This window comes from Poecilia reticulata, chromosome 20, assembly GCF_904066995.2.
Source record: "Poecilia reticulata chromosome 20, P_reticulata-male-v2, whole genome shotgun sequence".
In the NCBI taxonomy this organism is placed as follows: Eukaryota; Metazoa; Chordata; class Actinopteri; order Cyprinodontiformes; family Poeciliidae; genus Poecilia; species Poecilia reticulata.
Window position 1 is genome coordinate 14,728,942 of NC_088849.1, and position 21,351 is coordinate 14,750,292.

The following is a 21,351-nucleotide window of genomic DNA, read 5'->3' on the forward strand; positions in this document are numbered from 1 at the left end:
TCTGCAGGCAAGCTGCTGAGCCTCAGTGATGAAGACGGAGGTCAGAACAGCAAGTTGGGTCCTTACAAGACGTAAAATTCTAAGTTAAGGCGTTGATATCTATACTGAACATGTTATTCCTGGAAAAATGTTAATAAATTTAGCGTGGGGTTTCCATTAGCGCAGTTCAAACGAGTAAAGACGGACTGACGCAAGCGTGAAACTCAAAGGATTACCCCAATTGCCATCAATCAACAGCTAACTGGATTTTTTTTTTTTTTATGGGAAAGTTTTTGCATGAACAATAGACTTCTACAGCGTTGAGGAAGAGCAGTGTCTAATATGTTTTATCTCTGTGCACTCACATGATGACTTCTGACTGAATTATGGTCATAAGTTTTCAGTTTTTAGCTTTGAAGAGCGGCCCACCCCCTAAATCAAATCATCTCATAATAAACCTTCTGCCATCTGTACAGCAGATAGATCGGCTTTCTTTTCACCTGTCTCCAACAGCGCAGAGCAGAAGTCCGACAGAAGGATGCTCAGATTTATTACACTTTAAAACCTATAACATGCCAGTACGCCTCAAGGCTCTGCATCGGAGTAATGTGATATATTGGCTCTTTGATCGGTATATCAGAGCCACATCCAGAATGTCACACATGCGTACCGTCTCATCATGAGTAATCCAGAGAGATTAATTGATGACATGTGGAGTATCATTTTATTTGCCGTTGTGCTGCGGTAGACCTTGGTGCACTTTTGGAGGAAGTTTTCAGATTACGGAGACCGAATCAAACTTAAAGGTTCCGGAAGAGGAGAGAAAAAAAAAAAGAAAGCTACTTACGAAGTGCAAAAAGCAGCGGCCGACTTCGTGGTGAGCATGAGGTTCAGGCTGCAGCAGCTCCTCCACCATGGAGAGAAAGTCCTTGTGGACGGCCAGAATCTCCTCAATGTTGGAGAATAAAACCTGACGGGTGAAAATGCTGCATTGTTAACTAAAAACAAATGCAACTGTGTTTCACTGTGGCATAAAGTTACAGTATGCAACTTTTGATAAAAAAAAAAAAAAAAAGTTTTTTGCATATTTGTCAAAACTGTCACTATGCCATGACAAAAAAAAATCAGGTTCATTGCCTTCCTCCTTTGTTCCTACTGCAATCTGCAAAAATACATAGCTCGGTCAGAAACAAGCAATCAGAACCAGGAGGAGGCTCTTAGCGCCATCAATCATCCTCGTGTATACACCGCACACACCCACCTCTTTGCTCTTCGCAAGGGTGAGGGTGTTGGAGAATAAAAACGTATTTATTTTTGTAGCTTGTTTTTCAATTAAAAATAGAATTTACTGTTGTACACTCATTATAACTTTTGACTGTTTATGTATTATGAAATATACCTATACAAAAATAAAATCACACAAAGGTGGAAGATATTTATAGATTATTTATTTAAAAGTTGAAAACCAATTTTTTTCCCTTCCACTTTGTAATTATAAGTTTATAGGTTATGATTACATTTAAAAAGCAGGGTAGATAAATGATGTTTTTTCCTCATCAGTCACTTTAGTACACCCTGATGTTACAGTCTGCTTAAAAAACATCAAAGCATGAAAATCAGAGCTCTCTCATTGGTTTTTGGGGTTAAAACAAATTTTAAAGATGGTATGCAAACAGCAAAAACAAAAAACAAAACCAAAAAAAAAAACAGAAAGAAAAACTGGAACTTTGATCATTGGGTTTTAACTCTGGAGGAGTCAATGTCATTTAGCCCCTCTGTGACATTGCAGCCATAATAACCCCCTGCTATCTGAAAAAACCCTCTCCGCACAGCATGTTCCCAAACAAAACCTAACACACGGGGACATATTCCAAAACACGGACGTGCAGTAAATATCCTCTGAATGCGTGTTTACCTCAAAAAGTAAGCAAGCTCACAGAGAGGCTCCCACTGCGACGGAGCGTCCTTTTATTATCCTACAGCCGAAATCATTTATAAATAGATTAGACATTTGCAGCTGTTTCCTGCATCGCCTACGTCTTTCTCCATTCAGAACTTGGCTGTTTTAGTTAAAAAAAAAAAAAAAACACTCCTTACTAGGACTGATTTAGCTTTGCATGTCATTTCCAAACTTTTCACAGACTGAGCTATAGAATAAATAAGGTTTCTCTGGAATGTTGAGGGCAAACGTTAATGACCTTCAGTGTTATTTCACCAGCTCTGCTTACCTTCACCGTTTCCTCTGTGATGTTTTTGTCGATTTTGGTGGCTGCGTATTGGTTGAGGCGATGTAGGAACACCTGAAGAAAAAGCAGAAGAACAGAACAGGGATTAAATTACTTCAAGGCCAGCTAGATTTGACACTAATTGGGTATTGTTGCACATATTCACATGTACAAAACATTTGCAATCCTCACAATTGAAATCCGATATCTCAAAACACAGCCATCTATAATTGCAGAGCGTTGTGTTTCAAAGGTAACATTAAGCAGCAATTGATGTAAGATGGAGAGGCCGACAGAGTGTGAATTGAGATGGATGGAAAGAGCTTTTACTCTAACATTCCTGTAGGAGTCCAAGTCCCATGGTGCTACACAAACCCCAAAAATCTCAATTAATGCTTCAGAGCCCTTTCTGAAAGTGATAAATTAACAAGGTGCAGTTTAAATGTGACCAACGTGAAAATGACTCATTTCCTGAATTCTGCCTGGAGGAGAGCTTTGAAAGAAGAGGACATCCATCATCTGGAAATCCACAAAAATCTTTCTGTGTGCAACTTGGCAGAAAGAAAAAAAATCTATTCGCTCTTGACTGATGCCTGTCCCTTACTTGCTTCGGTATGGGATGCATACCAAAGCAAGTTAAATCTTTGACTCGGTACAACGCAGATGATAAATTACATCACACAACTCAAAATTTTAATCCGCCTGAATCTGATCTCCAACAAAGTTACAACTTCTGATGTTAGAGCTCCTCCTTTCTTTTGACGGAAAGCGAGTTAAATTGTATTTAAGGTCTTTTTTGGGGGAAGTGAGGTTCTGTAGTGTAGTTATTAACACTTAAGCAGCAAAAGATTTTGAATTGAACAACCTCAGGCAGGAGAAACATCAATTTTTATCCGAGAGTCAAATTTAAGGTTTAGGGTCAACTCTCCTATTTCCCAGATTATGTTAGTGGTAATAGAGAATAGTCATACAGAGCAGGGTATTTGTTGCCTCATGTTTGCAGATGATGTGGATCTGTTGGCATCTTCAACTCATGAACCTCAGTTTGCACTGAAATGGTTCACAGCCTTGTGTAAAACGGACAGGAAATGAGTCAGATGGACAGGCGGATGGACTCTGAATGCCGTACATTACAAATAAGATACCGACTATTCAACACATCCAAACTGCCTGATTTGCAAAGTAGAGCATGTCTATTATTTTAGGGGAGAAAGCTCCATAAACCAAAAATGAAAGGAAGCAATCCCACACAGAACACTGTGCTCCTTTTGAGTTAGCAAAATTTGCACTCATTCTGCTATTGCATTCAAGCAAAAATCTGAAATGTCACCAAAGGTCTCTGTGTGAGATCACACAAAGCCAATGCTTTATGAGCCACAATGCCACAGATTCTGACAATTCACCAGCGCACACCCTTATTTATCAGTGACAATAAAAAGCAATGCAGTAAACACATGATCAAATAGATAGAAGTCTTTCTCCGTAGTTAACCTGAACAATGGGCATCCATTTACCGCCCCACTGAGGGCCACAATGCCATCTGTCACCCAATGTAGCCTCACAGCGGGCCCTCTGCCCTGAGAAAACTAACATAATACATCCAAAAAGCTTGCAAGGGGGTTACTTTAATGAGCAGCCATGCCAAGAATTATTCTTTTCAAACAACATCTCAGGACTGTGAGAGCTGAGAGATTTCTCTTGATTCATTTACAGCAGATGTTGAGCTGCTGATACCAATTCAGCAAAAACCCTTCAACATTTCTCACCGAGTACACATTCAGTCTCTTGTGTTAAACTTATAAAGAAGAAAAAAAAGCTCACAGAAATTTTCTTAATCTCACTATTTTGACGCAAAGGATCACTTCAAAAAGAGCAGCATGTAAGCGAGTGAATAAACTGAGGTTAGTGGTCAGGGGAAAAAAAGGGCCCGCACATAATCAGGCTCTTTGTTGTAGGGACAACTCAATGCTGATTACCATTCTGTAACTGCCTTGCCTTGCAACTCTGTCACTCATGACCATTAGCATCTGATTAGCAAGTCTAATGCAGGAAAACACTAAACATGGTTCCTCTAGAATGCTGCAAATGCCTGACACAGTTCTTGGAATATGTGGTAAAAAAGGGAAAAATATGACTTTCTGTCTCGTCTCTTTAGCTTCTCTGTCACCGCATCTCCAGTAAAAAAAAAAAAGAAAGAAAGAGTACACTCAACAAAAAGCAATATCTGTATTTGCAGAGGATTGTCTTTAGTAAATAGCTGTAGCTAAATGTGGAACATTTGGAAAATTTTACCATGGAGAATTTTCTGATCTTAAAAGCATTAAACAGGTTGCATAATGGAATGCAGAGAGATCAATCCTGATTGGTCAGAGATAACACATTAGCATTTTAAAGTGCTGCTGTAAAACGGAAACCAACTTCTTACGGCATGTCTTCCAACCTCAAAATAGATAAAAACTGTGATAAGTAGAACTAGATAAGAGCTAACCCTCTTTGTTTTATTTCTAGATGTGTGCATGGCTCAAGAAATAACTTACAGAGTACCTCTTATAAACCTCGGTTAGCAACTGTCCCAACTTTCCTGGGCAGCAAACAGAAAACTTTATTGACACAGTGACAGGAAAAAAAGTGCTACCATGACTATGACCTGTTTTCCAAGCTTTTATTACTTGCCAGCAACTGCAAAACTACAGAACTCTACAGCAAACATATTGCACACACACAAAAAAATAGATTTTGTACGTTTGCCTTAGCAGCAAGTAACAAGAATAAAAGAAAGAAAGTAATGTTTCAGTCAATTTCTGTCCCTGAGCACCTAGCCATAATCACCTGAATTGTCACTATGAAAGCTGAGAAGGTGGCTGCACATTAAAACCTCATTAAAGTTTTCATTATGCTACAGAACAGATGGGTTTGATGAATACATTAGGCCAATAACTGCGTGCGGCAATCCATGTCATTAATCAACACCGGCCCACATGCTGCGGGCAACAAAGACACGGATGTGGAAATAACTGTTGCCTCATGCCGAAGTGGTATTTTCTAAAAGAAGGTCATAGTAACTTGAACTTTTGTAGTCATGCGTAGGGACGAATCAGGATTAGATTCTCGTAGTATGACAGCTTTGAGGGAAAAAAAAAAACTGTTTTCACTGTATGAGTGTTTGATTATGATCCTTTTCAGCTTGAACACAGGTGAGCGTTTGATTGCTCTGTCAACAACAGCTTGAGGGCCTCCTTTTACGTTTGAACAGAAAACTGAGACCGGTAAAAAAAGGAAAAGCTCCAGAAAAACTCAAAACATAAGAAAGACACACAGATAGTAGCTGCAAGCTTAAGAATGCAACAATGCCCAGGTGTTTTACTGACAGACATGCTAGTTACTTCTGGGTTTTAGTTTGAATATGACAAAATCTTTTCTGTTCGTTTTTGCCAGTATGGTTTTGTCATAGTAGTTAATTCCTTTTTGTTTAGTTTCTCAGTTGATTCTTGTGCTCTGTGTGTGCATTTTGCTTTGTTTTTCTTGGAGCGGTGTTAGTCTCTTTCCCCTTGGTTCGTAGTTTTTTTCTGTCTAGTGTGGCTTCCTTTGTGTTAATTATTCACCTTCCCACAGGCTGCCTGTTTGCTCTCTCCACAACTTTTCCTAATCCCCTTTTTATCTCACCTGCATTCAGTCTCATTCTCCACTTTTCTAATTATATCAGCTCCATTGTTGACATTGTTCTTTGTTGGTTCATCTGCTCTGCACTGATCCTGTTTTATCTTTTTAATTTGCATTTTGTTTCATTAACCTCAGTTCCCCTTCCTGGAGCTTTTGGGCTTGAACTTTATTTTTGTAAATGTATTTTTGTATTAATAAAAATCCCTAATTTTGCTCCACTTCTGCCTCCGTTTGACTGCGTTTGGGTACTCCACAACCTGGCATCCCATTTTGTGGCGGAGCAGGTGAAGCACTTCAGTCTCAATAAAATGAATTAAAAACATAAGAAGTAAAATTCCTCTGGCTTTGAATCAGGCATAACCACAGAAAAGTCATACCTAGTCCGGAAAAAGAATATTGGTTCATGCCAAGTGACTGAAATTCTTTCCTGTTAAATAAGAAAAAAAAAAAATCTGACCACAAAATTGGAGGGTAAGAATAGTTCAGGATACTTTTACGAATGGATATTACGTAACATGCTCCTCTGGCATCTCTTCATCAGAATGCCAAGATACAATCAGCGGAAGCCAAGCTCCTCCCCTTGAAAACGTTTCCAACTTTGTCAATGAAACAGATGAATCACAGCAACGGAGTCTGGCAAAACAAAACAAAGGCCACTTGCTTCCTCAAGTAAGTAAACCAGAGATGACGTCACAGAAGGACAATGATGGACATTCCCACACTTCAAAACAAATCGCATACTGTTTGTTAGCCGAGCCAGAGCATGTCTCCGTGTTACACTGAGGTTATAGTCTTTGGAAAACAAAGCAGAGGAAAGCCTCACACAACTACACATTCGGGAGAACCACCCATAGCAGCATAGGAACCTCCAATCCAAAATAAATGAGTAGGAATCAAACGGCAGGCCAAAACATCAACATCTGTTAAAGGATTTAAATCAGAACAAGTGGACGAGAACGATAAGAGTACGACTCAAGTTTGATGAATCATGCAAAGTTTCAACTTTTAGAATCTCATGAACTCCAGTTCATGAGGAGCAAGGATATTAAGAGCAATAGCACATGTGGCACCAGAAACAAAGCACAAGTTTAACCATTTAATTTTGCAGAATGTGGTATCGGTTGTTCACACTAGAAAAAACGTCAAATTTTGCTTACAGGTGTGGATGCACATTGGAAAGAAACTGTACTCTCTTTTCTAAGAGCCTATAAGACCCACTGCCACTTTTGCTCGCTCATAGTTGTAGTCAGGACAGCAGTAAACAAACATCATGGTTAGGTATACCATATGGCCTGATTGTAAAGCTCCGTTGTAAAGCATGAGTGTGCAGTAACATTGCTAATGTTTCATGAAGAAACTCACTTCAGCGACTCCTCTGCAGATGGATTCTGACTATTCAAAGCAAAATGACAACACTTCTAAAAAGCCACAGAGTTGTCAGCGGTTTTTATTACATTTTGAATTCCCCACCCTTTCCTCTCGGCAGTCTGCAGTTTAGATTTAGTGGCTCTGCAGCTGACAGGAATGTTAAGAAAGATTGCAAATGATCATTTAGGTGCTTATGTAACTTCAGTTCCTATAAAGAGTAACACAGCTGAACATATGTCAAATCGTTACAAATGCAACTAAGAAAGGCTTCTGGTGATACATTTATACTACTGTCAATGTCACAAATAATAAAAAGGAATTTGAAAAGAATATATTTATGATTTTGTTTGTGTTGTCATTATAATCCTGTTTAACCAACTTACCCATTATGTGTAAATTCATGGTCCGGTTTCCTTTCAGAAGCTGAAACGTTTCTATATCCACTGCTCTACATAACCTCAGAAAAATTATTGTTAGAATAATCAGAATGTTAGAAAAGTGTCAAAAAAAATTTCAAGATACAGACGGTCCAAAGCTAGCGCCAGACACAAACAGCCTCTGTGTGACAAATCCCTCTGTTGAGCTCATTAACACACACAGTGGAAGTGCTGTGCATTTCTCCGTGTTTTTCCTACCATCTATATTCTTCCTGGAACTGCAGCGTAAAATGCTGTGATAAAACACAACAGGTAACAGGTGAGCAAGCAGTTCAGCGCCCTCTGGCAACAACCTCTCAAAGCACTTGAGTCACTCAGCTTGCTCTGGATAAAAACAAGAGCAGAGCCAGAAAATCGACAATGAAAGGGACAAAAAAAAAAAAAAAAGAACGCTTACAAAAGAGTTTTGGTTTTCTCTAACATTTAGGTGAGAAGTACATGTTTTATGTCCTGTGCTGCAAATTGCTTTTCAGCCCAAGGACAAACATGAAGAGTTTAATTTTCTGCACGAAGTCACACAAACAGACCAAATTCCCACAAGAAAAAAAAGTTCTGACCAGAGACTAAGAGCGCCCATCCGAAAACAGAAAAGAAGTTTTATTGCATCGACCAGATCACTGTGTTAGAAACGACTTGTTTGTGACCACTTGTTCTAAAGTTATATCAGTCATTCAGTGGTTATTAGCTGTGTGTGAACAAAAACTAACCATATACCGGATGATTTGCGTGTTCACATTTTGTAAGTTTTACCAGATAATACTTTGTAAGCTTTCTGGAACTTCATGTGACCTGTTTATATTAACATAATCTTCCTCAGGCTGAGAAACAAAGCACATTTGTATCTTCAGTGTCTACTTCTATCAATAGGTCTATTGCGTTTAGCTACACACACCTGAAGAGCACGCACGTGTACACACACACAAGCGCACGGGATTTGCAATTAGGAGTCCAGCCTATTTAAAGCGTGCGTGCCCAAGAAGATAAACATGTAATGAGTAATTGATTAATTGTGCTGCATGAAAGATCCCAGCACTTTGCAATTTTATATGTACTCAAAAAGTAACTAAGATTTGGATTCTGAGAACTAAAGATTGACTTTAGCTGCTTTTCTTGCGCTGAAAACAAGAGAACTTCGTGACAGAAAAACAGAAAAAGCTAACAATTGCATTATTGCATTGGTGAGAGTATTTATTATTATCTCACATAAAAGTCAGGTTTTGTGTTTTGAAGTAGAATTTTTAGGATTTGGACATGACATGTAAAAAAGTAAAAAAAAACTTTAAAATGATTTACTTTGATATTTTTAGTCTGAACCTTAAGAAAAATAACAAAAACAAGCTTGTTCATCTAGGAAATATGCATGAGTTTAATTTCTATGACTAATCCTTGCTGAGCAGTTTGAAGTTAACATGTAATTAAAATTAACATGAACACAGGAGACTTCCAACAATTTTTGTTCTTTGAAATTTCACATTTTACCAAACTGTAATTTCTACATTTTTGCAGCAGTTTTAAAAACATCCTGGACGTTTAAGTAAAAAAACAACAAACACATATCAAGAAGTTGGATTGCCTTTCTCTATTGTGGTATATGTCATCTCTTTTTTGGTATCTAAAGTAACTCAGTTTACTTTTATTTGAACTCTATGCTACTTCTTTGTAAAAACTCAAACTAACAAATGCTAAAAAAAAAATAAAAATAAAAAATAAATAAATAAATAAAATAAAATAATAATAATAATAATAATAAAGAGTGTTTTAGAGGATAAAAAAGCAATTACAGCCCAATTCAACTCCAAAAACTGAAACAATCAATGGACTTCAGAAAAAAACAGTTATTGAAAATTCAAAGAGAAAATCCATTCAATATTTGAAATATAAATTGTTCTAAAAAGCCATTCTATTACAGAAATTAAATTTTTTTATCCAGTAGCAATAAAGGAATGTTTTTTAACACTTATCCAGATTTCAAGATCCAGATCATGACACTGATGAAACTAGAAGGGCGAGAAATCTCAAACAAATTAGGAAGAGAGGTTTTGAACTGTGAAACTTAATTAGAGATGGGAGGAGAGACTTGCTGCAAATGGGAGACGGTCTTTGGTGAGCCAGCGTCCAATTTCAATGTGTAACCAAGCAAAGCATCATCCTCTGATGTTCAGGTGATTCCCAGCAGGGCTGCACACCAGCAAAACCTTATCGATCTACAAGATGACAGAGCAAAACTGTCAGCTTGCTAATCCACGGCGCTCTCCCAGTCAAGACTGTCTCACACACTGCAACTGTTCATCTGATTTCAAAGCTTCCACGCCATCTGCAGAAAGGGGCCCTCTGCCATCCTCAGAAGCAAGCCTAGCAAGTAGGAGTGAAATGGGCAGAGGCTAAACTGGACACTGTCAGGGAAGGACTACGGCCAGCTTCTCCCTTCGACTTCCTGTGTTTGCACACAACCAAACTCTGGCAGGAGCGTGTTCATCATGAGTTTGTCGGGAAGCAATCAAACCCTGGGTTTGCATACGGTAACGTGATGACGGTTTTATCAAAAATGTAGAAATGTAGAAATTTGAAAGTATAATCACAGATATGAAGCAGAAGTGTCAAAATGCTGGACGGGGGGGAATACAAGACAGAAATTAATGTCTGCAGCCAGAGAGACAGAGACACTTACTGGAGTCTTCAAACCGCTACAGTAAATCCCATTCAGCAGCATAATTAGATCATTTAGAGAGAGTTTCTCATCAAGTCGGGCTGGACAGAACTGCAGCAGCTGAACTCTGACAAGAAGGCTGCTCACAGAGCTACTGCTAAGCCCAGAGTTGCTCATACTCCTGGGACTGGTTTAAAGTAATCCTTTAATTTGACCAACACGTTTCTTCTGATTGGAAATAACATTACAGTTTTGGAATGGCAGGGCCAGACTCAACTGAATTTGGAGCCAAACATTAGGGTGATGGTAAGGAGACCTGTTTCCAACCTGGAAGAATTGGAGCTTGGTGCAAAGATAAATAAATCATCAAGAACCCAACTGGAAACATGCAAAAAATTAGTCCAGTGGGGATTTGACTGCTGTAATGCCAAAATAGGACCATAAAAAAAATTATGAGCTTTTGTCAAAAAGCCTTGTAAAACACAGTGATAGAGGCATCATGCTGTAGGGATCCTTTTATTCAGAGAGACAGGGAAACTGACCATACTTAGTTGAAGGATGGATGCAGCTATAAGCACAGGCAATAGAAAAAAAAAACAGTTTTAGGCCAAGAGACTTGAAACGTCTTTTCAAGCAAGATAATGTAACAAGGGAACTCAGTAAAAAAGGTATGTTTTGTTTTTTTTAAACAATGTATAATTTTCTTTCACAATTATGCACACTTTGTTGATATAAAATCCTATTCGAAGCTTTACAGTTGTGATTATAATATGGCAAAATGTGGAGAAGTTCAAGGAGTACACTAGCCTGGCCATTGTCTTTCTGTACAATACGAAAAAATCTCACATACAGCACAGTCTGGGCTTTTTTCCCCTTCACTTCGATTCCCTCCGGTAGATATAACGGGCCAATCAGCAAACAGAAGGAGAAGTTGTGAACGACGACCTTGTTTTTCTTTTTTTTTTTTGTGCCCTTTTAGAATTGCAGTAGGCTGTAGTTTTAGAAATGGCAGCTGAGGAAGTGAAGGAAGCTGTTCAGTCTGTGTTGGCCACATTTCTAAATATTGAATTAAAATCAACATTCGCCTCGTTCAGATCAGCTCTTGTCTCTCTGTAGTTGAAGATGGTTGTTTACAGCGCAGGCAATTTCCGGTAAGCTTCATAGCATTGAACTGGCACGTACTTCACAGGCAAATTTGAGCAATTGGGTAAAATTTAAAACCTTAACAGAGTCTGTGCCTCCAGGGAGCAATCACTTCTCAAAAGCCAGAAACCCAGACCCTCTGTATGAAGCAAATAGTGTAGGATAGGGGGCTGGTTTAGGAGAACGCATACATTAGCACAATTTCAGTCAGTATTTCAATCTATTTTTGTCTCCTATAAAAATGGCAATGTTCAGGAGTACACTCTCTGCACAAAGATCTGAGCAAATCTGAGAATGTCTTTGACACAAGTGTGGAAAACACAGTCCCTTGTGAGGATGCTCCCCCTGCCCCCATCCTGACAAGTGTTTGCTGCCACTGTTTTATGCCATGTGACCAGACACCTGCCACAGGCCAAATCAAAGGCCGCCTTCTCCTCTGGGCTTAAAGACAGCAGCACCTCTCTGCAGAGAGTGTGGTGCTGGTGTAAAGTGCGGGAGTTATAAGTTTGCATGTGTGCTTTTAAGCAGGAAGCATGTAGCACAATGTAAAGACGGGGAGGTTCAGGAAGGAAGGAAATCCTGCTTCAAAACTGGCATCTGTGAGGAAGAAAAACTGAAGCACTCAATCCACGGTAAGGTCCCGCAGGAGAGAGGGACAGGACTAAAACGAACAGATATTACATACTTCAAAGAGTGCAGCTAACTCAAGCAGCCTGTTCCGTGGATTACTCATTTTTTCACAAATAAATACGGGTACTCACTTTTGGCAAAATTACATTTAAAAACTTGCTAATTCTCCAATCTCGGAAGGATTATTTATTATTTCAACCATTTTGAGATTCAAGCCTGATATAAAAAATCTCTGTAGGAAAGGAAATCTTACTAAAAATCAATCCTGGGGATCCTAAAAGACAAATTTGATGATACTTGCATTGACGTAAACCTGCATCCTCTGTCAAATTAGAAAAGCATCAGGCAAAACAAAAGGCACACTATGAAAGAAATTGTAATTTTGAAGTCATAGATTCATATTGTAAAATGTGGGTTACTTAATATTGAGACTGCGAAATTAAAATGCAAGTGTGCCACTTCATTGAGTTCGGAGGCCTCACAGGGGGGGACAGACACAGGAGAGCGGCTGACTGGATACATGGAGCAAATCTAATTAAAAAAGGTTTAAAGAAAGAAAAACAACACATCTCACCTTGCTTCCCTTTCACCTCTGCTCTCAACACCTGGAAGATTATTAAGCTGGAACTGACTTTCATTTAGTTTGGATTGCGAACGGAGGTCAGGATTCAACGCGGCAACACGAAACCATACGGCTCTAACTTCACAGGCACAATAATACAAATCTTATAAGGAGAAAGCCGGAAAGCACTCCTCAGTTTCCAAAAAATGTGGACAGACAAAGATTTGTGGAGTGGGATAAAAATAAAGCCAGACATGAAAAAAATAACTATGAAGCATCTGAAATTGTTCAGGATTGAAGAGTTCAACTCTCGACTCCTCCACACCTACAGTGTGTTTTTATTCACAGGGGGAAAAAAAAACAAGGATTAAACATGTACAGAATCTAACACTGCCGTGTGGGGTGGTGCTGCATTGTAGGGTGCGCTTGCATATATACCATATATATATTTCAATCAAACAAACGGAAGGAACATTTTGCTTTTTAACATCAACATTAGAGGCGAACATTGTGACAGCATTTGGAACATTTTGGCAACGTTTGGTTGTAAAAGGTTATTACTTGGCGACAATCTGAGGGAAAGAACCCGATTAACGTCAATAAGCCGCTTCCCGGCCAACACTAGTCTATGACATTGAAGTTGTTGGGGGCGGGGGTTCCAAAATTTTAATGTCACTTAGTTATGTAATACCAAAGCATGATAATCTAACAAAAATGTAAGTGTTATGCATTTTATATAATCACAAAAAACAATAATTGGTTATTCTATTTGCAAATCAAGATATTTTTATTCCAAAATAAGTTTTCAAAGATTATAGCGGAGAATCTTATGACAGCCAGATAGAAAATAATTACTAGCGGTTATATTAATTGGTTATTATTATGACTAAATAGGATTACTGTTATAACTTTATTATATCTGTGAAGAGATCACACCTACCTCCTCTATATAATCTCTCATATAATTTAATCAGTATTTTGGTTACTTGTGCTTTCTTAAATACATCTTCAACCCAAAAGATCCCTTTTATTTAACACACAAACGTCATTTGTGCTGTTTCTGAAGAAAAAAAACTAGATGGTAAGTAAAATATTGTGCAGCAATCATGAGTTTTGGAAAAAAAAAGGAAGTAATTAGGGAATAAAAACAAGAGCAATCGGGATACATTATGACGATAAACTGATGTAAGTTAATGCCCAACATCATGCTCTGGGAATAAAGCACTCAACTTTAGTTTTAATCCCCGTTTCCCCTAAACTAGTTTCATAAAATGATTTATTGACCCTAAAAGACAACAGGGTCAATGTTGTAAAAACTCAAACAACATCTCAAAATATTTGTCACTTCTAATGACTGAAATATTGACCGAGCTGCTGGCCCATCCATGCTCTGCTTTCCAGTTATACGAGATAAAGTCAGAGGTGACGGATCAAGGAGGGAAATTCAACTATTCTTTTTCTTAATGACATTCTCCAATACATTTTAGATTTTTCAAAAGTGCTCTTTGGACCTTCACCAACTTGGCTTTTAATAATTAGCTAAAAATCAATAATCAATACACATTTTTCCCCTTTATATTAAAACCTAAAAGTAGAAATAAAATTATTATTCTTTAAAAACGACCACACAGTTCCTATTGTAGATTTTTATTTTAAAAGAAATGAACTGGTCTCTGATGGTTGCAAAGTAACATTTGTGGCCTTAAGCAAGTTTTGTTTAGATGAACAGATGGCAAAAATGGCTCTTTGGAGATAAAGGTTGCAGACTCCTGATCGAAAGAGTAAGCTTGTATCCAGGATGCTGATATTTCGATAATAATTCATATCTCATGACTATAGATGAAAGTCTTAATGAAGACAGACAAGTAGATGAGGAGTTTTACCTTATTAATGTAGACACTAAGTCAATCTATCGATTCATTTCCTGCTCAATTAAATTATCACTTCAGGAATGAGACACTAACAGACATAAACCCTATGTGCGTAAAGCAACCAACCAGGTAATATCAGTGAAACCTTTTTCAGGTTGAAAACCAAGTCCTCACATTTATAGAATAAGCTCTTTATAAATTTAACTCTTGACTGCAAACAGCTAAAGATTCTGGTTTGAAGATGCCAGCAGAATCATCTGCCAAAAGCAAACAAGAAACTCAGAAGTTCCCAAACCATGACTACGCCTTGAAGTGCTGTCCATGAGCACCATGAACGAGGTCCGTGACAAGATGAAAACACCCACAACACGCTCAAAGGAACAAGCTTGACTTTGTGCCAATAATGCAAACGCAACTCTTGCTTTGGTTACAGAAGAAGTATTGTCCTTAGGTACCCAAGTGAAATGTCTTCAGGGTCACAGCCTGTTGCAGATACAAGGAACTTCTCAAACCCTTTCAACAACTCTGAGGACAGAGATCTGGCCCACTGTGCTAAAGGAAAGTAGCTTCTCTACAGGCCAAGATTTGACAACACTACGGCAATCAAGCTAAAAATAGACAATTGATTAGTAAAATATTAAAGCCACACAGTATGTAACTTTTATATATATTTTTTCCATATTTATATTCCATATTTATCTCATTTTGTCGTGACAGTATGAGACAATGCTAACTGGAAATAGTCAATCGGAGCCACTCAACTGCTCCCTTGCTCTCTGCTACCACTACAGCTTCTCACTGTCAGGAGAGCCTGTCCTGAATGCTAAGGCTAGTTAGCATAACATTTCTCCACCATTAGCAGCGCTTTCACAAGCTTGATGCTCATCTTAGCTCTCATTGGTTGTTTTTGTTTGTAAGCGGTGCATTTCTTCAGATAGCAATAGCAGCACAGGGAAGAGGTGGAGGAACTGTCTCACAACATACTGTCATGACATGTTGATAGTTTTAACAAATATCTAAAAAAAGAAAAAAAAAATTCTTATAAAAGTTACACATTTCAGACTGTCTTGATTTCTTCAATCACATAACACCTGGACTTACAAAGTTCCCTGCAGAATAACAACCCTCCTTCTAAAAATGTCCCCCATTTTGACATCCGAGTTTGTGTCTTCTCTTATCAAAGGAGAGGCAGGCAGACATGACCTTGTTTCTATTTTGCAGGAAAGGGAAGGAAGTACCAACATCTCAAGATGAACATACGGGAAAAGGATAGGATCAAGAGGCTGTGACCTTCAGGATCATAATATCCAGAGGCATGAACGTCTCTGGCCCCCTTCCTTGACCTAACCACTGTCTGGATCAAATGCTACAAGCACAAGAAAAAGCAGGCAGTCTGGTTGCTGCTACAGTGACTACTCTATTCAGGAAGTAAACAAAGCTAAAGCCCAGAGAGCAAGACATGGAGTACCCAAAAGCAAACACACACAAAAATGGCTTAGTGAACTACCTGGATCTCTGGGATGCAGTAAATGCTCTTTGTCTGTTTTCGTCATTAGGCCTGATTTTCTTGAACTTCCTACAACCCTTTCTGCAGACACAACACTGATAAAAAATTTTAAAAAAAGTAATAGTGACTTGCTTGTTGACCAAGGCAACATCAGCATAAAATACAAAATAGCTAAACAGAGAAAGCCTTCTTCTTGTTTAAATGTCTTAAACAGATGTCGTTTTTACCTGGGAATGTTTTATGACAGAATGACTCCGTTGTCTCTGATCAAATGTAATTTCTGTTGATTTAAGGTCTAAAAATGGTTTTAAACATTGCACTCACTTTAAAGATGCTTTTGTTAAAGAGGGATCAAAGCAGATGGCCCAATTAATCTATTTCCAAGCCCAAAGGAATAAATTAACTTGTGGCTCAGATCTTCCTCCAGAAGCAGAACATAAAAAATTTCCCCCACACACTGAAACCTTTCTTGCATTTTCTCTCTTTAAAATCTTAAAGTGCATGAAAATTGAGGACGTCGGAATTATTTCACCATTTGAAACTGGGAATAAATTGTGCATACAAACATTTTCCAACCTTTAGCTTATTTTTCCACACTTGTCCAAACGTGAAAAATCCTTAAATCAAATTCCAGACTATTCCAGGCTTCTTTAAAACTGCATATGAACCCTATTATCTCAGCACGTCTTTAAGCAGAGTCTAAATTTCTTCTTCCTATTGAGCCACTGTTGAGATTGGCCGTCATTTTATCAGCTCAGAGCGGTCCAAGACAAACACCGGCTCTCACCTCCGTCCACTATCACAAGTTATAATTGTCCATTATGCAAGATATATATATACACACAAATGTTTCCCTGGAAGCTTCTTCTGCTTTCAGATTATTCTGGAAGCTTGGTGTTTTTAAAATGCAGGGGAAATTATCCAAAGAAAATTCCAAGAAAAAGTCAAAATTAGACTTCCGAGCATCGACACCGAGAAGATGCAATCTTCATTTTCCCACAAGAGTGTGAGAGACGTACACTGTGGGCTCAGACTTTCCCAGAACAAAAATCTCTATGACCTGAATGTTAAAACATGTGTTTGGGGGTAAGCATTGTGTTTTGGTCCTCCAGATCAGGAGAGGCAATCTCTGCACCTCGGTTCAACCTCACCAACCGACCAGAGCCTCATTGTTCTGCAGCAATTTCTAACCTCAGAGGAATTCCTCCTCCAGGAAATATGGCTTACAAGAAGCCCAGCCACTCATACCCTTCACCCTCCTGGCACTGTCTGCTCTGCGATCTGCTTTTCCCTTTCACCCCCTCTAATAATATTCTGCCTGCCCCTGTCCCTCCAGGATTAGGACACCCAAAGGCAGCACAGACAGGGGGCGGCTACCCTTTGACCTGTAGACACACAGAGAATTGTGACTCCTATCTGGCTTGTGTTTGGGAAGCAGGGGTCCTGTTATTCCTCCGATCAGATAAGGTCTGTCCTGTGACCTCTCTCCACAGTAGGGCTTTTCTTTGATCATCTTTAATATCTTCCATAAAAGCTCGCCAGGGTCTCCCCAAAGAAGATCAAACTCTTTATTTCTAACAATCCAACTTCTTTCAACACCATCAGATAAAATGCATTAAAACCAGTCCCGCTCGTATCAATCTGAAGCATCTATCCAAACATTCCCGGCCAGAACAGAAAGGCCTCACAAGGATCTGTCACCTCTGAAATTAATCCCTGCCACAGCACAACAAGGGAGATAAAGGAGGGGTGGCTGCATTCCCAACAAAACCCCTATCTGTCGTCGATGCCAGATAGTGCTCCTCCATCCTCCGTTTTCTTCTCCTTCGTTCCAATTGGAAACATCTGGACGGTGGTGGCAGAGGATTTGATCCAGATATCTGTGCGATACTTGAGAGCATCACTGAAAATCAAGCATTTTGCCTTACAGTGTCCCCTACCCAACCTATAACTGTGATGTAAAGCCATTAGAAGGACAGTGGGTGCCTCCAGTCATGTGGTGGCAAGCCAGGTGTTGCCCACACTCATGCTAATGGTTTTCATTCGAGTCCACCTGTGATGTCTTTGGCAGAGCTTGCACCATATGGATCTGATGAGATGGGAAATGCGTCTCTCTCATGTTGCAAGAGATGTCGTTACGGGATACAGTTGTGATCCTGCACATGACAGGAATTAGTAAAATTGGTGTGAGAAACTCACCCTTTAGATGTTTTGGGAGTATTTCTAGCATTATTTTTTTTTGCTTCATTGTTTAATATTTAGCTATGTTTATTACAGTTGTGTGGTCATTCAATAAATGACCAAAGCACTGCACAAACAGTGTAGTATGTTGTCTATTAAATCGAGGCAAAAAATAATAATTATTATGTATTTAGAGCTGGAACATCATTAATTTCATTGGAAATTTTTACTAATTTCTGTAATTATGCCACAGCAATGTAATGTCTTCCGTTTTAGTTTATTTCATCATGTAATGTCTTGAGGCTGAAATGTGCTATACAAAGTGAAAAAAGGTGAAAGTATTTGTACCTTTTTTAGTAAATTATCCCATTACAGTAAGACATGTTGATGTGTTTTAGCAGTACTGTTTAATTGTGGAGAGAAAGTCTGGCATCTGAAAAGTGTGGCGAGGAGTGCACATTTGCATTCAGGCCCTGGAAAAGTTCCAGTCTTTCAGGGTCCCTACCTGCTTTGCACATCTAGAAACTGAAATGTTTCTCCTCCCTTCTTTCTCATTATAGCCGGTTAGATTGGATGGAGGAAGTCTGTGGACATTAATGTTCAAGTTCTAGACTTGGATATTCTTTTTGCAATGAGCATCTCGGTTGACTTGTGAAGGCAACTGGCTGCACTGGATTTTATTCGAGAAAACGTCTCAAAGAAAGCGTATGAATATGCACATGTGCATATTTACATGCAGATGGGACATGCAGACTGTGACACTGCTGCCAGTGTTACACCATGTTTGAGTGAGTGACCTGCCCGCCACACTCACTGTGAGCCTCAAACATCCTTGGGTCAAACCGAAAAGAGGATCAAAGCAGAGTTCTGGCTGTGCGACTGCTCTTCCAATTTCACACTTGCAAACAAACAGAGATCTTAATCAAAAGGCCTGCAAGACAAACAAGACAAATGATACAAAACCTGTACACAAGAACAGCAACGCGCAAAGACTAGATGAAACCCTGTAAGACTTTAATGGGTCCGTTGTTGCTCTGCAAGGCAGATGCACCGTGCATATTAAATAGATTGTCTGCTTTTATTTGTCAGGGCATAATTGGTTAAAAAAAAAAAAAGACAAATACAGTCTGGACTTTTTTTTTTTAAAAAAACTCTTGCTACATTATGCAACACTCACCGAGAGAAAGTCCAGTGTCCCAACATAATCCCGTTCAGTCTTTAAAAGTTCATTTAGGACGCAGACTCGCAGCCGGAGCTGTTTCTCCTGGTCCTTTCCGCTTTCAGCTCTGTGTTCACTTCTGCTTTCTTCAGTCATTCTGAGGGAACTTGTGGATGTAAAGAAACGCTATTTCCTTCAGCCGGTCACGGTTTCACATCACCAAGTTGAGTTTAGATGCGGCAGAAGAAAGTTCGCAACATATTCAGAACTAGCAACCGGTGTCTGCGATGAAAGTCCTCAAAAAGTCCGGAAAAAATGTCAGAATATGCGAGGAAAGTAGCTAAATGGGAAGCAAAAAGTTTCAAAAAAAAGAGAGAAAGAAATTAGCACAAGGTGCGTTGCTGAGTAGTGAGAATGAACTGAACTCCAGTTAAAAGTTAAGTCCATGTGACTCCTGAAAACCTTCATCCTACACCAGCAGCCTTAAAAGTGGGGACCACTCATGTTAAGTATGCCACAATGCGCACAATAACTTCCGGTTAAATGTTTCAAAATAAAGACAGGAGTTTCCATTGATTCAAATCGCGCTGCAAATCAACAGACGTCACATTGCAGACTTTTACTGCACACAAAGGTCTCTTATGTTTCCCACTTTTACAAATCCCTGTTAGGGCTCTTTTCTCCTTATCTATCCCAGTTACTACAACAAAATACTTGTTCCTCTCAACTTATTACATTGAAAGTCTCTTAAAAAACCAAGTCTTTTCTTGTCTTTCAGGAAATTAGTTTTTATCCTAAAACATAACTCAAATCACCTCATGGGCTGATAATTTAATAAACTAAGTGAAGTGCACTTAAGTTGGAATACATTTATATCAGAAAAACATTTTAACATTTTAGTGGTTATTGTTGAACGTTTGTGCGCATTTCTAATTTATAAAGTCATTTTTACATGTTTAGTTATCTTCACTTTATGCACATATTGTCCTAAAATCTCAACAAGAAGTAATCTAGCAACATTTAGCACTGACCCATGGAGGTCAAGTTTCATCTAATCAAAAAGCTGTTCAGGTAGAAAGTAAAAGGAAACCAGCATTACATTTATATTTCTTACATTTGTGTCTGTTTTAGATTTGTTTGATGCATTCATTTTTGCTTCAATGTGAGTGTTATTGGTTCCTTGTACATCCTTTCTTTTTCTTACTCATGTTCAGGATCTCAAGGTGTAGCTATATAGAGGAGGATTTTCTCGTCTTTTCTTTTTGTTTACAACGGGCAGTTTGGTTGCCGTTTTCCCCCCACGATTTTAAACATGTTTCGCCACCAAGTCGCGAGCAGCCTGGATGAGAATCAGTTCCTCCAAGTCAGAACCTGTGTTACTCAACTGCTGGACTGTTCTCTGCAGGTCAGAGGTAAGTCTCTGCCTTAATAAGAGGACTCCAAGTACCTTGGTGTCTTTGCTTCGTTTTACTCAAGATGGCAGGACAGAACAGAAGACGGATCCTCATCTGCAGGGAATCATGAACCGAGCTACAAAATTTAATCTACCTTCCAGCCTTCACCGACAGTTTTGAGATGAGAAGAATAAGATCCCAAATATAAGGATCTGAAATTGTCTTCCTCACCCTTTGACATCGGGTGAACAACTCCATCATCTGGAGGGAACTCAGTACAGATGCTGCTCCTCCGCTTTGAAAAAGCTAAAATGGTTTAGACAGCTGATCAGGAAGCTTTCGGTCCAGGGCAGAACCACTATTTTCTCATGGTACCATGTTTCCCTAGTGATGTGTGAATGCCTCGGGAGAGGGTTGCTGGGATAGTGACCTCTGCATTTCCAAGAACGGATTAAAGATCATATCAGAACATGTTGTTGTTGGCATTTTTGATAGGTGTCACCAAAGAACTACCAAAGAGCTATTTTTTATGCTTCACAAAGCATAAAAATATTGCTCCAGCCCAAAAATGTTCAACAGCACTTGAAT

At 38.9% G+C, this 21,351-nt stretch overlaps 1 protein-coding gene across 1 annotated transcript in view; it reads right to left on the reverse strand.

Moving 5' to 3' along the window:
• Positions 1–19,966, reverse strand: part of prex2 (phosphatidylinositol-3,4,5-trisphosphate-dependent Rac exchange factor 2) — a 97,142-nt gene extending 77,176 nt beyond the window's left edge. The window contains exons 1-3 of the mRNA XM_008396340.3: positions 19,388–19,966; positions 2,208–2,279; positions 827–949 (exon numbers count right to left, since the gene is read on the reverse strand). Coding sequence (XP_008394562.1) covers positions 827–949; positions 2,208–2,279; positions 19,388–19,525 — 333 coding nt within the window. The 5' untranslated portion in view covers positions 19,526–19,966. The remainder of the gene's footprint in view (positions 1–826; positions 950–2,207; positions 2,280–19,387) is intronic.
• Between the last annotated feature and the right edge of the window lie 1,385 nt (positions 19,967–21,351).